This window comes from Macadamia integrifolia, chromosome 7 (assembly GCF_013358625.1).
Source record: "Macadamia integrifolia cultivar HAES 741 chromosome 7, SCU_Mint_v3, whole genome shotgun sequence".
NCBI lineage: Eukaryota > Viridiplantae > Streptophyta > Magnoliopsida > Proteales > Proteaceae > Macadamia > Macadamia integrifolia.
The window spans coordinates 22713406-22725390 of NC_056563.1; the positions used below are offsets into that span (position 1 = coordinate 22713406).

An 11985-nucleotide genomic window follows, 5' to 3' on the forward strand; every position below is an offset into this window, starting at 1 on the left:
TTACCAAATACAGACAACCCACCTAAGTCTGTCTTAGTAACTAATATGCCCCTAGCCCGTCGAATCAAAATCCTTTGTTTTTCTCATCCATATTTTTCCTTGTTTTGCTACCTACAGAACGCGACACATGAACAACAAAGAGACCAACGGTCAAGATTGGATGAGGATTATTACATCCGGTGCGTTGCTCTTAAAGTTATCCACGTGTTGCGTTCTGCAGGTAGCAAAACAAGGAAAAACAGGAATGAGAAAAACAGAGGATTATTTTCCTAGCCCGTCCACCTTTTTGTGCCATGTAAAGAAAAGAATTTGACTCTTTTTTTTTTTTTTAAATATAAGTGGGGGAGGTTGGAACTAGGGGCCATTTGATAACGTTTCAATAAACGCGTTTCTGCCGTTTCTATTTCCAGAAACAGTAGAAACGGAGCAAAAAGCGTTTGATAAAACTGTTTCATTTCACTTATTTTCAGAAATAGAAATAGAAATTTTTACTTATTTATGATTCAAGAAAAGACTCAGGCGAAACAAGTTGAACTTGTTTTGCCGTTTCTGAAAACGACTTGTGGCCATTCTTTCACTGATTACTATCGACTTCTAAAAACATGACTTATCAAACACCTTCAATTCCGTTTCTGTTTCTAGAAACGAAAATTTATGTTTTTTACCGTTTCTTGAAACAGAAACGGCAGAAACGTTATCAAACGGGCCCGATGTGGAACAGGAGTCTCAAGCCCTAGACCTTGCTAGGGCAAGATTCGTATTCATCAACCAAACTATGCTAAGCAGTTGACAACAGAATTGGATCCCTAATTGCAAGTAAGTGGGGGGGGAAAAAAAGTGAGATTGGTTTTAGTAAAGGAAAAAAAAATATTTGTAACGTTATCTAAGTTGATTGTATAACTTTCTTAGAATCGTTACTGTATTTAGTGATCATATTTTTCAATTGTAATTTTATTGAAAAATATCATGATATCACCATGTAGATTCTTGTGCATGTTCTCTCTCACGACTCTCATGACCATGTAGTTTCTTCATTAAACTCCCTATTGAACAACATGATTTCCCACGTTTTCATTTGTGGGAAACTATACTCTCACAACATAGCAATCCCTCTTCGAATTTTTGTTTTACTTTTTAAATCTGAGGGATGTAATTACATAGTAAAACAAAATTTAGTTACTACATTTGAAATAATTTGGAGTTAGTTATGCAGTCAAGTGATGTAATTGCATAGTAAACAAAATTTAGTAACTACATTTGAAATAATTTGGAATTAGTTATGCAGTCAAGTTAGATTAAAAAAAAATTTCTTTTTGGGCTTATATTTAATTTCACTTTTCTTCCCGGTATGGTCTATTTAAACATGTCAAATTCCTAAAGCAAAAGTCAATTATCCCAAATTCTTTTTGATATTTACAATCTTTTTCATTAATTAAAAATAAATAAATTTTAATGGATTTTCAGAGTGCTTTTCTTGCCAAGTCCTTTTTGTCTTTTTGTTTTTCCCCAACCCTGTTTGGGATTTATGGGCTGGAATATAAATTTGCATATGAGACTTGTGGGCCCTTGTGAACAAAAAATTTGCCCTTCGGGTATGTAGAGTGACACTTGGTCAGACTTCAAATGTGATTAATAAATGCAGTCATGTAAGGTCGTTGTTCTGTCATTGTTATGTCAACTATCAATACAAAAACATGATAAAAAGAGATACCAGCCCGTTGAAGACCCTCACAAAAGAGTCAGGATTGAAGGCATTGCCTACTCTGGGTACAGGCTAACTTGGGAGTAAGGGCCTAATTATGGCCCTAATTACTCTCTTGGTCTCCCTTGAACTAGAGGCCCTCCTTAAGATTTCATATATATAAATATACCTTTTCATTGAGATAGATTACCAAATTTGATATTGGCCCTACTTTAGGTTTCATTTCTATAATTCTATCAACTGTGGTTAGAATGACCACAACATCAATTTGCATAATACAACATAGCCACCACACCAGACAGACTTATTAGATTTCAGCCTTTCAACCAAAACAAAATAGGTCTCTCAAACTATTCATTTTGGTCAATTTCAGCAAATTTCACCTAGAAGGTAGTAACTCCATGATTATGCATTAGGTATTGTATTAGATATTTACAGACATAGAAAACTGACCAATAAGGTGAAAATTAACAGAACTGGAATTTTCACAGGTATATAGAATTATAGAGGTCTATGGCTTATTGAATAGCTGTAAGAGAATACATTTAAACCTAAACCTTGATCAGGTTCGAGACTCAAAACAGTGCAAATCATAAGAATGTGAAAATATTTACAATCAGCAACAAGATTCTCAGAAACAGTTGAGTGATAACATCTGTTGTCTGCCGAATTACATATAAACTCGAAAACCCTGTCAACTGCCAGACAGAAAGATGATCAATAAGTGTATGGTTTCTATCGGTATGGTTGTGATCTAGTATAAGCTACAAGACATTAATCAAAAAAGGCTACTAGAAATGAAAACACAAAAGAAATGAGTGAGCAACCAATCGAGAGAAAAACAAAGGCATTATTGACGTCTCAGCTGTAATAATGCTTGTGAATAGATGTATTCATCAATCAACTTCTTCGCCCACGCTACCTGTTTTTACACAAACAAACTTCAAAACCTGAGAACCTCGAATCAAACAAAATTGGTGAAAAATTACTACAATCAATATTGAGGCCCAATTGATAATTACAGTTTTCTTTACAGAAAAAATAAATAAACAGAAACTGTATTTTGCTATGTGCAATTACTATCACTCCCCTATACTTGACCTATAATTACTCAAAATTTCCTACCCCAAACTTCTTTTCTGATTTCCCCAGAAAGCAAACTTCCACCTCCCTCTTTTTCCCCTGGTAATCAAAAATCCCTACATTACCCCTGGTTCCCCCTCCCCTCCCCTTCCACGCCATTCCCCACCCACACCCCCAGCCCGTATCACCCTCCCTCCTCCCCACTCGCATCTCCCTTCCCATATAATATTTTGGTGTTGCATAACAGCAAAGGAAGGATGAGCCAATGTCTTCCTTGTTTGCCATGTGGCAAGCCACCAACGGCTTTAGGAGAGTCTCGCTCTATCCAAGTGTATAAAATGGGGAAAGAAACCCTCAAATTGAAGTTCAGTTGAGGATAGAGTAACGAAAGCACACAAGGAACCTTGGGATACATACCCTTTGAAACTTTCAATTTCCAAGCTATTAAAGACTTGCAGCTACCTCCCTCAGGGTAATGCCTCTGGCCCTCTGCAATGCTCCTCAGGGGCAGGATCGATCTTTTTGTCTTCTTGGGTCACTGTTACCGATGCAGGCCAAGGCCATGACGAGAGCAATGGTGAGAGTAATAAGAATAAGACACATGCAGGCATGGAGTAAAAGAGGTACCCCCCTCTCTGCTCTCTAGAAATTTCTTCACTTTTTCTTTCCTTCCTCATTTATAATGCCTGCCTGCTTCCACGCATGAACCGTGAGGGAACCTTCTCAAACCATCAGATTACTGGCAAGAGGGATTATATCTCAGCATCAATGTTACCCTTGGAATGAGATGCAGGAGGGAGGGAGATGTGGACAGGGAGGGGGAGGGGGAGGGGGAGGGCATAGTGAGGAGGCGGGAGGCAGAAGGAGGGGGCAGGGGCGGGTGTGGGAGATGGGCACAGGAGGAATCTGTGGGAGGGCAGTGGAGGGGACTATGGGTAATTTAAGGATTTTGAATTACCAGGGGAAAAAAGAGGTAGAATTGCTTTTCTGGGGATCTGAAAAGAAATTTGGGGTAGGGGAGTTTGAGTAAATATAGGGAGAGTATAGGGGAGTGATAGTAATTAGCCCTTCGGTTATTTGTCCTTGTCTTTCTTACCATTAAAAAAAACATGTTTAATAACAACTTAAAATTTGATATTATTCTAAATTTTGAAAACCCAGCTCAGCCCAAACATTAGGGTCAATTATACCAGCCCACCCTGGCCCATCCCCTAGATTGGTATTTTAAAGCCTGAAACCAGCATGTCGAACACAACTGAAGCCTAGGCTTGGCCAAAAGAATGAGAGAGAGAGATTATGGAGAATGATGAAGGAGAGATGGAGCTGAGTTGAGAGAGAGATCATATTCTAGTGGGGTGCATGCACATGTTCACACTTCAAATTTTATAAAAATATAAATTTAGTGAAAAAAGAAAAATATTATCAAAACTTAAAAAATCAAAATAATACAAAAAAATGCTAACATCAATATATGTGATGTCACTTGGACAATCAACTGTTGGATAAATCATGTATATTTCCCAACCCCCCTATTTATCAATGCCAAAAGATCTTGTATGGCATATTTGCACTGAAAATGTAACCGGTGTCCTCACATGTTGGGGTTAGCAAAACTCAAATAATATTTGAGAGAGAGGCGTTCCACGGAGGGTGGATTTAGGGGGATGTAGAGGGAGGTAACTAGCATGTAGGGGAGGGGAAAGACACTAGAGAGATGTGACAGGGGGTGGGCCCAGGGGGAGATAGGTGGTTAGAGAGAGAGAGAGAGAGAGAGAGAGAGAGGAGGAGGAGGAGGACGATGAGGGGGTTGATTATGGCATTGGGAGTTGGGTGAGGAGAAAAGTTTTAGGGTGATTTTATGTTTTAATTTTTAAATAAAAACAACACCACTGCGTAAACTGCTTTACTTATAACTCTACAGCAGAAGCAGAAAACTTTGTCTCAAACCCTTTTTTCTGGAGAAACAGGACAAAATTCTTACTAGAAAACATATCTTTACAAAACTGTTTATCAACAAAACGGTGCTATCAAACATGTTTCTTATACCCAAAAAAAAGTTTTACTTTGTTTTTCGAAATATTACCAAATAGGCCCTTACAGGTTCCAGTGTCATGTTTACTCAATCATAACAACAGTGTCACCAATATCACTCATTGATGAGACCTAAGTCAGTCTCCATTGCCTTAGACCAATTATTACTCACTGACATCAACCATAATCAGCCACGGAAGAAGATTTACCTGTTGTGCACTACCAGCGAGTTGGATTAACCTCTGAGCTTGTTCACCCCTTGCACCAGCAACCTGTTAAAACAGAAAAGTGAAAATGAAGAACAGTAGATATTTGGAATGATATGCTTAGAGGGAAGACCTCAGCACAACAGTAAGGTTGCTCAATTGCGACCTAGTGGTCGAAGGTTCGAGTCAGAAACAGCCCCTCCGTGAAGTGGGGGTAAGGCTGCATACATTATGACCCTCCCCAGACCCTGCAGTGGCGCGAGCCTCATGCACTGGGTATGCCCTCTTTTAATTTGGAATGAAATTTTTCTTTATGGAAAACAATAGGTTGGTAAATTTTTTAAAGACAGCACCCAGATGAATGAGAAAACAATAGTTTCATTCCTTGATATACCACAATTATTATGTCTCAACTAATTATTTTGTCACAAAATTTCATTGATATGTCAGCAATCATTTGTCCTCCCTTATTCATCTTAAGAAAGATAAACCCTGGAAGAACTTATACTTGGTCATGAAGGATTGGAGGAGAGAGGTGATGACTCTACAAAGTAAGATTTCAAATAAACAGAGGGAGGGAGGGAGGGAGGGACATTTCAATGGAGGGAAGGCAGTAATAGGAATGTAATTGTGGAGACTGATTTTGAAATGGAGGTGTCAAGACACCAAGGCAAGCCATGGCAGTTGTCAGGTGCCAAGGCTAGGCCAAGGCCCCAAGGCGAGAACCTTATTTGAGGAAAATGTGCCCCATTCTGTGTGCTGATTTTCCTCCTAAATGTGTTTTCTTATTCTTTTTCTTCTTTTCTCCGCTTCCTCTTTCTTCTTCTTCTTTCCCCCCCCCCCACCCCCTCTCTTATTTCCCCTCAGTTTTTGGACTAAAACAGATATGGGAACCTAGTCAACTTGGACATGTCTAGGCACTTTGCTGCCTGGGCAACACCTTGACAAGTATGGATTATCCACTGGGGCTAGCATGTGATCAGAGTTGAAAAAGTTTTAAAAACTTCGAAGGAAAATTGTTAGCAGGAAATCCTGTCATGGGCAATGGATCAGAGGCACAGCAGGGATATACAAACAAGCAGAGATGAGAGCTTCAGAAAGGAAGCAGTCCTAGACAGCTTAATCCATTGAATGCTGCACCAGGCCAAGATAATGATGGCATTGAAGGAGATAGAAGTAGAGATTGATGCAAGCAACGTGGCTTAAGCGCTTGAACGCTATGGACTTCAGAGATTGGCCGCGGGGGCAGTTCTATGTTTTACTGAATGTTCAAGCTCTTATGTTGAATTTCCCTTTTGCTAAGCCTCCAATGTTTCTCAAGTAGTTAACGATGTTGCTCATACTACAGTAATTGTGTCACAGCAAACAATGTTCTGGTTTGTAGTTTCCAATATCAAAGCCTACCTGCCTCATGAGTTTTGATTGAATCTCACATTTTTGTATAAATTGGAATAACAATTCTTGTCCTCCATTGATTCATCCTTTCTTCAATGATTATTATCTTGTTTAAATAATTAACCAAGAAGTTCCGCCCATTACTTTGCATTTACAAACCTCAAAAGTGACACCAACTCCCAAGTGAAGTTAAAAAGGAAAAGCTATGAATATATGATACTAACATATTAATGACCAGAAGCCAAGTGACGTAGAGAGTACCCAAATGAATAGAAATCACCAATAAGTGAGAAATAATAAATAAAAGGGTAATTTACAGCGCCACCCCCTGAAGAATGCCAATATTAGAGGGACACCCCCTCTCTTTCACCAAATTGGACTCGGACCCCTTATCGTCAGTCACTGTTAAGTGTCGACTTAAAATGACCATTATACCCTTGCTATTGAAAAACTCATATTTTTACATTACAGTGAAGCTTTCAAATGCAGAGAACCACAGATTTCAGCCATAATTTGCCGGATTTCCAACCAAGACCACCACACACTGCAGATTCCGAACAGATTGAAGGAAAAAAAGGAGAAAAAACGCAACCTTCGATTATCTTCTCCGCCAGATCTCCATCGCCGGTATTTGGATCGATGAGGCCCGATCTGTCGGTGGCGGATATGGAGCAGAGGCGGCGGCGGGACTCCTCTCTTCCCTCTTCTCTCTCGCTCTCCCAAACTCGGCGACGGCTTTGGTCATGGGGTCAGTAGTTGTGGCCGGATCTCCATCGCCGGTATTTGGATCGATGAGGTCGGATCTGTCGGTGGCGGATATGGAGCAGAGGCGGCAGCGGGACTCCTCTCTTCCCTACCCTATTGTGATTCTTCTGAAGCCTCGGGCTCCAAAATCTTCAAGCTTCCTAAAAAAAGAACACGGCTCACAGCTGCTACCGTCCCGCTGACCTGAAGAAGAAGAAGAGCTAGAGAAGAAGAAGAGAGGATTTAAAAAACAAAAAATAAAGCCTTATTGCCGGACCTGAACCGCTGACCAAAAAGAGGATTTAAAAAAATAGAAAATAAAGCCTTATTGCGTCGTTATTGTCGGTGCCTGAACCGCTACAAAATTCTCGATGAGCCATTGTTTCTTGTCCCATCGCGCATCGCACTGCTTCTGTATAATCATCAAAGCATTTAGGCCGGATCTGTCGGCAGTGGATATGAAGCGGCGGCGGCGGCGGCGGCGGCGGCAGCGGCAGTGGAGAAGGAGGACGTGAGGGAAAAGGTTTGGCGCCTTCACCGGAAGGGGTTGCAGCCGCCGATCGACTACTCCGACTTTCTTCTCCAACTCAGTGACTCACGTGGCGGACATGGAGCAGAGGCGGCGGTGGCGGAAGGGATCTTCAATCGATTTTGAGAATACAACCATTAAGGGCAATTTTGGTATTTTCCTATTTTAAGGGCAAAATGGTATTTAAGAAAATTTTGAATTGCTGATGTCAGCATTTTTTATATATTTTGTAACGATGACTGACGGCAAGGGGTCCGAGTCCAATTTGGTGAAAGAGAGGGGGTGTCCCTCTAATATTGGCATGCTTCAAGGGGTGGCGCTGTAAATTACCCTAAATAAAAATGTTTCCACCACATGAACTTGCAATTATTATTTCAGCACATTACAATATCAAGTTCATTTTTATCATAAAACTAAATTAACTCTTTGTCTTTCTTAATGCAGCCCCCTCTTTTATGTGTCTTTCTTAATGCAGCCCCCTCTTTTATGGGTGAATTCATTTTTATGAACTCTTCCAGGTGCAGAAGACTTAAACCAGTTTTCAAGTTAAAAGGAACAGCTGCATTCTTCCAATTGAACCCAGGGAGTTCTGGAATCCAACGACAGGAAAAGCCAGGTCACTCAGGGCCTGAGCCACATTTACAAACAATAAACAGAGCAGTTCCTCCCATCCATCCCAATTAGAAAAAATTGCTTTGGTTCCTTCTGCAAAATTGTGACACTCTGGGTGTGAAATTAACTACTACTTTCCACGAACCAAAACTTCAAACTACATACCTTGATCGTTGCTCCAGACTCAGTTCTGATCTTTGAAATGTTGCAGCCACACTTGCCGATCAAACCACCAACCATCGTCTCCGGAACCATCATCTCCAAGGTTACATAATCAGCTGCAAGTGGGAGTCCTATAGATGATTTTGTTATAAGATAAAACATTGTAGAATGTTTCACTTGCAGAATGTTTCATATGGATAATCTGGTTGTTTTGATCTGAGTAGCACAAAAAAACCTGAAGCTGGGGCCATATACGGTTGATTTGAGTTAAAGTTGTACGCCGGTCTGGCTGAAACAACTCTTCTGGGTGGATTTGCCCTGCATAATACGAAATTTCAATAAATAAGAAAGCAAGCTGATAAAAACATTGACTAACTGAACGAATAGAGATGGAATGACCTCAATAGACAGCCAATTTCCACCAAGGCCTTCAGTACTCCTGCAACATCACCTGTTATCTGGTTTTATAATAGTTATTAAGCAAGACCAGAAGTAAAACAAATAGTTCCAAGTAAGGTAAAGAAGAAGCACAATCTCCCAACAAGTTGTCAGGGCGACTAGGTGACCCAAGGCATTGGAAGGGAGATAAGGCAACAAGGCAACCGATTCGGCGTTTCTTAGGCACCCTAAGTGTGCAGTATGTGACTATATGTAATATGGCACTGATGATATTAAATAACGATTCTTATATGCATCATAGAAGTCATATCAATGCAATATGTTATAATTATGCTAGTAATGACCTAATATGAGAAAATCAACATATCATAAACAACGTATAGGATATAATATAAGCATATTCGTCAAAAAACAAAGAAATAAACATAAATCAACGTAAACTCGTGAAAGTGTTAACAAGGCGTGCTGTCACTTTGGACCCAAGAAAGAGCCTGGACGCCTAGACGATGCCTAGATAACCCATGCTTCCAACAGTCAAGAAGAAGAATACCACACAAACTAACAAAAACTATTGTAAATTTCTTCATACACATGAAGCTTTAAAATGCTTTCAATGTTGAAAAACATAACCTTCAATATTCCACAACAAATAACATAAAATGGAAGATTTCCTCCTATACCATTTCCTTGTTGACGCAGTTGGGCGTTGGGCTTGAGATAGCCTTTGATTTGATTCATTTTTCTTTCCTTTTAGAGCTAGAATTAGTTGGTAGTATTTTTATTTAGATTGAATTTTTATTTTCAGTTGTCAATTAGGATAGTTTCTAATTTTAATAAACTACCAATTTTATATTTTTTATTCTCTTTAAATAGCCATGTAATGGAAGAAAACTGATATTGAGATTTGAAGAATTGAAGTTTGAAATTGAATGTTTATGCTTGGCTGAACAGTGGTTGCCGTGACCCCCATCTCTCTCTCTTCTGGTTTTCTCTTATATTTTCTTCCTCTTCTCCTTCTCTGATATTCTTCTTTTCTTCCTCTCTGTTATTCTGATTTTCTTTTACCCTGTTCTGGGCGGTAGTTGCAGTCCACAGGAAGTGGTACGATCTCTTTCATGAGAGATCTGTTTTGGCCAAGACTTTGATCGAAGGTAACCCTCCCCTAGGCGACATCAATCCTAGAAGTTCTCCTCCAAAGCTTGAAATTGCTGTGAAGAAACCCAAACCAGAATCAGGTCTGAGTTCTGCCATCGCCAAGCCCAGTTGTAGGTTTAATACACGTTCAGATCTGAACTGTCGAGGTTTGCTGGTGCTGGAGTCCTTGCCGTCCTATCATTGCGACTCTTCGTTTGGAAGGCCAAACCGAGGCCTATCGGCTGAGTTCCATCAACAGAACCAACAAGGTTTCCGCCATCTGGCTTAGCAGCGTGAGGAAGAAAGAAGATGACCTTCTTCTTTTATTCTTAAGTCCCCTAATTAGGTATATTTACATTGAACCCTTTCTTCTCTAAATATGTGTTCTAATATTCCCCTTTCTCCTTGGTAAATTCCAGAATACGCCCCCTCTTTTACTTTTCTATTCCAGCTTGACCTTCTTAGTTATTTTCCACTCTTTTAAGTGCTTGAATATTCTTGAATTTGCAAGATTGCCTCTCAACCTTTAAATTGAGATATTTTATCATTTTTGTGGGCCCTAAGTGATCCGATTTCAATCTTTTGAAACCCGGATCCACATCACTTGTCAATAGCCAAGGTGGCTCAATCAGCAATCAATTCTAACTGTACAATATGTCAAGCATGGTTCAATCAATTTCAAGACGGGAGACCAGTAATACCTGGAAATGTGCGGGTGATCCCTTCACATTTTTAAGGAGCAGAATTTATCAAATAGTTGTTGACTGCCTATATTCTAGGTTCAAACTCACCACTGCTTAGTTAAGTTTCACCTCAAGAAACAACAATGACAACCGAAGACAAAGCAAATACAAGAAAAAAAAAAAAAAAAACAAGAGAGAAGAAGATCATGGTCTATAAATTAAGATTCAATCAACGATGCTGGGAAAAAAAATTATCCCCACAATATAACTAACTCTAGCAAAGACAAGCTCACCTGCACCAAGCGATCAGATTCATTAGAAGCACATAAGGGGAACTGATTTTGAGCAAAAATCATGATATTGGTGCCAGATGAATTCCTTAATTTCTCTATATTCTGTCCAGATATCCCAATCACAGAACCTACTTGTGACCCTGCAATCAGCAACCGAATCATTTTGACAGCAACCGGTCCTACACCAACTGATGCAACAACACTGACATCATCATCCTGTTAATTTAGAATAGGAAATAATAATTCCATCAGTGCATGACCATACAAGGAAAAACCCAGACCCTAAGACAGACTCATTTTATGCTCAGAAATTAAAGCTTCAAGTTTATTGATTACAACTTGAAACACAATTTCAGCACCATTACCTAATAATACGACCATGTGAGACAACCAAGAACTCAGTAACTAGGTGATAGCCCCAAGAGATGCTGTAATCTTCATTCCAGTTTTGTGATAAGGGTACTTCATTTTCAAAATCACATGCATAAGCTACAGATTGGGCAGCTAAACTTGAATGCTTCAAGACTGCTAACACCGAAACCTGCCATAACCTAATTATTTCAAGTTCTCCCTGCCCCTAAGATTATTATACCCATCATGGCTAATGCAATTAAACTAGAATATTATTTTCCTCTATTCTTTCTCTCTTTCTTCCTTTTTTCTCAGGCCTGTCTTAGTCCTTGAGAGGTACTGGGAGTCTGGGAAGGTTAGGCTGTTCGGATTTATGATCTGGTGGTTGTTTGTGGTTGAAAGCTAGGGGAATTTGCTGAGGTGCAGCATGGCAATGCTGCAAAATCTGTGCTTTTTCTTTCAATTGTGGTTCTGTTCACTTGCCCTGCTTTCTATCTCTTTCTTCCTTCATCGTTGACATATATTTCTTTTGTTTCCAATCGAAAAAATAAAAAAACAAGTTCTTTCTGGAAACACCAAGATTCCTGGGAAATATGATGAACATAATGAGCAGGAATGTTCTCAAGTTAAATTCAGTATTTTTTTTTTTTGGTTTTTTTTT

At 39.5% G+C, this 11985-nt stretch overlaps 1 protein-coding gene across 2 annotated transcripts in view; it reads right to left on the bottom strand.

The window, feature by feature from the left end:
- Positions 1-2196: 2196 nt before the first annotated feature.
- The window catches only part of LOC122084587 (poly(rC)-binding protein 4-like), a 17372-nt gene continuing 7583 nt past the window's right edge, over positions 2197-11985 (bottom strand). Inside the window, exons 3-9 of one of the 2 annotated variants that reach the window (XM_042652950.1) lie at positions 10974-11189; positions 8864-8922; positions 8700-8782; positions 8468-8595; positions 5026-5088; positions 2530-2624; positions 2197-2400 (exon numbers count right to left, since the gene is read on the bottom strand). In XM_042652950.1, the coding sequence (XP_042508884.1) occupies positions 2553-2624; positions 5026-5088; positions 8468-8595; positions 8700-8782; positions 8864-8922; positions 10974-11189 (621 nt within the window). In that variant the 3' untranslated portion in view covers positions 2197-2400; positions 2530-2552. Of the gene's footprint in view, positions 2625-5025; positions 5089-8467; positions 8596-8699; positions 8783-8863; positions 8923-10973; positions 11190-11985 lie in introns of both variants that reach the window. The other variant, XM_042652951.1, reaches the window with a different exon arrangement.